This window comes from Etheostoma spectabile, chromosome 14 (assembly GCF_008692095.1).
Source record: "Etheostoma spectabile isolate EspeVRDwgs_2016 chromosome 14, UIUC_Espe_1.0, whole genome shotgun sequence".
NCBI classification, from domain to species: Eukaryota; Metazoa; Chordata; class Actinopteri; order Perciformes; family Percidae; genus Etheostoma; species Etheostoma spectabile.
Genome location: NC_045746.1, coordinates 10,881,862 through 10,885,621, shown reverse-complemented (window position 1 = coordinate 10,885,621; position 3,760 = coordinate 10,881,862). Strand labels below are relative to the sequence as shown.

The following is a 3,760-nucleotide window of genomic DNA, read 5'->3' as shown; positions in this document are numbered from 1 at the left end:
GCATGAACATAGGAGCAGGTTGTCGGTTTGCAACAAGATATGCTACGCCATTGGTGGAGCACCCTACCAGATCACAGGATGTGCCCTGGGATTTTTCCTGCAGATCTATCTGCTGGACGTAGCTCAGGTGAGTTGGTTGAGATTCATTCAAGACTCCATGATCACACTTGCCCCGGCATTATATAGTGTCACTCTCATACAGAACTAAATATAGCCCACCCTGGTGCCCTTAAAGGACCAACTTACTGGGTATGGGAACACACATACTGATACATACATACATACATACTGGCATACACAACCAAACATAACAAAACGGTCTAGCCTGTTACCATAACAGGATAAACCTTGGTAACACGCTAGGGTTTGATTGTATACAAACCGGTTGAACCGACATTGTCACTATCACACCGTCTAGAAAGATAAAAAGTAGCCGGCATTAGCAACCTGTGCCAACTGCGTTATGGCAATAGATCCAACTTGTATTCAAACAGTGTTGGGCGTTACAAGTATCAAGCCTAGAACATACTCTGTTTGCAGTAGTGCGGGTGGCATTTACAGACTTGAGAACATGGAGTTGTACGTGACCCTTCCTGTGCCCTTGAATCACCTCTCTCATAAGGGCACCCACAAGACTTTGTGACCGCCAAAGCTCACCAACAAAGATGCGATTGTCCTGGAAAAATGAAGAGGCGGTATAAGTTTCTCTGTTGCCATTATTGAATCCACGATGTGGCTTTGCTGTATCAAAACTGTTGGAGGGGAAGGATGGTAGCACCATGAGGAGGGGCTCGCTTTAATGGGCTCTGACACTAATCTAATGGTAAAGGCCAAAATGGCGTGTAAGTTTACTGGGCCTCCCAGGGTTTAGCTTTGTCCGGCTACCAAGGTTGTTAATTAAGAGTGTATTGGGTGACACAGCATGGTGCAGATTGTACAGTCAGGAGTCAAGCATTCATCCTGGCTGGCTGCCAGTCCGGCTTGTCTGCTTTTGCACAATAATTAGCAGACAGGCTGAGCTGCCGAGAGACACCTTCACGATTTGACGTGATTCTTGCTTAGTGCTGCCTTTTGACTGACTTTAAAAAAAAAAACACAACTAAACACTGCTCCCTGTAATCTCATGTTGTAAAGCTACACTGCCGACTCCTCCGTCAAACGGTTTAACTTTGCAACCACAGGCTATGTTTAGTTTGTCAGCAGCCTGCTCACGAAAATTTGCCTAGTGTGGATGGTGTACTGATGGATGTGTACATATGCCTGCTACTGTGGCTACTCAAAAATAGCAAAGGGATTTTTGGAGCATCAACAAATTACCCACTATTGAACTTTGTGTGCAGTTAATGTCCCAGTTGCACTAATGGTTGTGTATTCTCTTTTGACAGCTGGATCCCTTCTATGCCTCCATCATTTTGTTTGGGGGCCGAGCATGGGACGCCATAACGGACCCCACAGTGGGCTTCCTGGTCTCCCGAAGCCCATGGACGCGGTTCGGACGCATGCTGCCCTGGTAGGTCTTCCTCCTAGCTGGCACAGCTAACTACTACTGCTTCCTCCAGCTGTAGTGCCTAGTCACCATTTCCATTACCTTGTTGATGCAGCCCAGTAATGCGTCACTAAAGCACTTATTACGTAGTGTTGTAGGAAACACTTAAAGGGGGACTGCTTATCAGGGTCAGTGAGACACAGAGCAGTGGATGTGGGTGGGGCTATGGGAGGGGACTGAATTACCAGCGTCTTCTTCAAGGAGGGGTTACTATGGGTCATGCTGATGCAATTGCTGTTGCCACTTCCTCGTAGCCCACACATCAGGCAACTGTGCCCCTCTCTTCTCTCTCTCCCTCTCTCTCTCTCTCTCTCTCTCTCTCTCTCCTCTCTCTCTCTCTCTCTCTCTCTCTCTCTCTCTCTCTCTCTCTCTCTCTCTCTCTCTCTCTCTCTGCCTCTCTCTCTCTCTCTCTCTCTCTCTCTCTCTCTCTCTCTCTCTCTCTCTCTCAACGCACACACCACTATAGGCTAGCTAAAGACAATCTCCTGGAAAAAAAACTTTTAGTTGAGATGGTTAAGGCCAAAAAACAAAGACACTAAGCCTTTATTTTACCCCAAAAAATCCGGGTAGTTCCTGCAGGTGCCAGTCCTGTGTCCCACAGCATGACCTTTGGCAATCCATTGACAAATATAACTCCTGCCTGTTACCAAGACTGCTTCTTACTGCGAGCACACCATGGCAAATTCCCATAGAGGAGTCAAAATCACTGTAGTTTTGAATAGTGAGGTTGTTTTCAGCTATTTGATGTTTTTGTATAATAATCTCAAGGTATATATAAATTGACCCTGAGATTAACAAAAAACAACACCTTGTATTTTGCGATGTTCCTTTCAGTTTGACTTGGACACTTTGGCTTCTTTCTGTTAAATCCCCTTTTGAAGAGCAAAATTAATGTTTTTTTTTTTTTAATGTGGTGGTGGTGGTGCATCATCGGCTGTGCGTGGCAGCCGGGCTGAGGGAGTGGGAGGCATGTGGTGCTTCAGGCCTTTTTAACAGAAAGGTTCCTGACCCTTTTTCTTTTCAGCTGTTTTATCCCCCCCTCCCCTCTACTTCTCAATCTCTGAGCATCATACAGTCTGTAGTTTAAGTCATACAAGTTATTTGTTGTTAATGAGTATTGTATAACTGTTAAACGGGGGGGTCCCAGCATTGTCCAAATCATGCTAACGGTCCCAGGAACTCTCAGTCCATTCATACCGTTATGTGAGAGAAGGACAGAGTGGTGTGTCGGGGGGGGGGGGGGGGGGGGGGCAGCTGGTTACAGAATCCGCTGCCAGTATCCTGTCAACGCAGAAGACATGTCAGAGCTGCTGTCCCTCCAGTGTTTCAGAACATGCAGTACAGACAAAAAGGTGACATCTTAAATGGCTGAGGGTGCACATAGGGTGTAGCAGGCTGTTTAAATGAGCCCCACAGGGAGATGCCGCTGGGAGTTCTTTTTTAGTATTTAACTCCCTCGCCTGCTTGATTTAAAAACATTTTCTCAATAATGTGTGTACCTTGTGTACAAAGAGGCACAATTGGGAGATGGACCCAGTCATCAAGGTCCCATGCGGTCCCCTCCTCCGTTCCCCATGTTGATGTTCCCTTTTGCTGTGCATACATTGAGAACACCTGCATAATTAAAATAGACCACAAAGGAATCATCATCTTGTTCAGCTGTTGGGTAGCAGTTCCCTTTTGAGACCAGGGTCAAGCTTTGGCAGTTACACATGTGGAACATGTGTTGAATTAAGTTCTTGCTCTGACCGTTATGATGGAGGTTTTATAATACGCAGATCAAATGATCCCCCGTCTTAAAGTTGACCTGCTGGAAATGAATTTACAATCACACGTACTGTGCATAATTAACATTTTCAGCTTTTGTAACAGTAATTCGTAAAAGCTATTAATGTCCACATAGAGAACATTTATAGTTAGTTAACAGTCTTCTTTGTTATGGGAACTTATCGTGTCATCGATAGGCTTTAAATTACTTTCATTATCAAAAAATAAATATTATCATGCATACTTTGTGTTAACAAAAGAATAGCTAGAGTTAATTTCAATGCATAGAATTCTACTGAATTAAGCTTATTAGAACTGTGCAGGAGGGTCAGTATATTCTTTACATTTTTCTGCTAACACCAAGATGCAGACATCAGAATCTCAAAAGTGGGTCATGATGGTGCTGCTTGAGCAAAGTGAGATGCACTTCGTCCTATTGTTGTCCGA

General features: G+C 44.8%; 1 protein-coding gene across 1 annotated transcript in view; it reads left to right on the top strand.

Annotated features, from left to right (window-relative positions):
- Positions 1-3,760, top strand: part of mfsd2ab (MFSD2 lysolipid transporter A, lysophospholipid b) — a 16,613-nt gene that overhangs the window by 3,021 nt on the left and 9,832 nt on the right. The window contains exons 2-3 of the mRNA XM_032535623.1: positions 2-127; positions 1,386-1,510. Coding sequence (XP_032391514.1) covers positions 2-127; positions 1,386-1,510 — 251 coding nt within the window. The remainder of the gene's footprint in view (position 1; positions 128-1,385; positions 1,511-3,760) is intronic.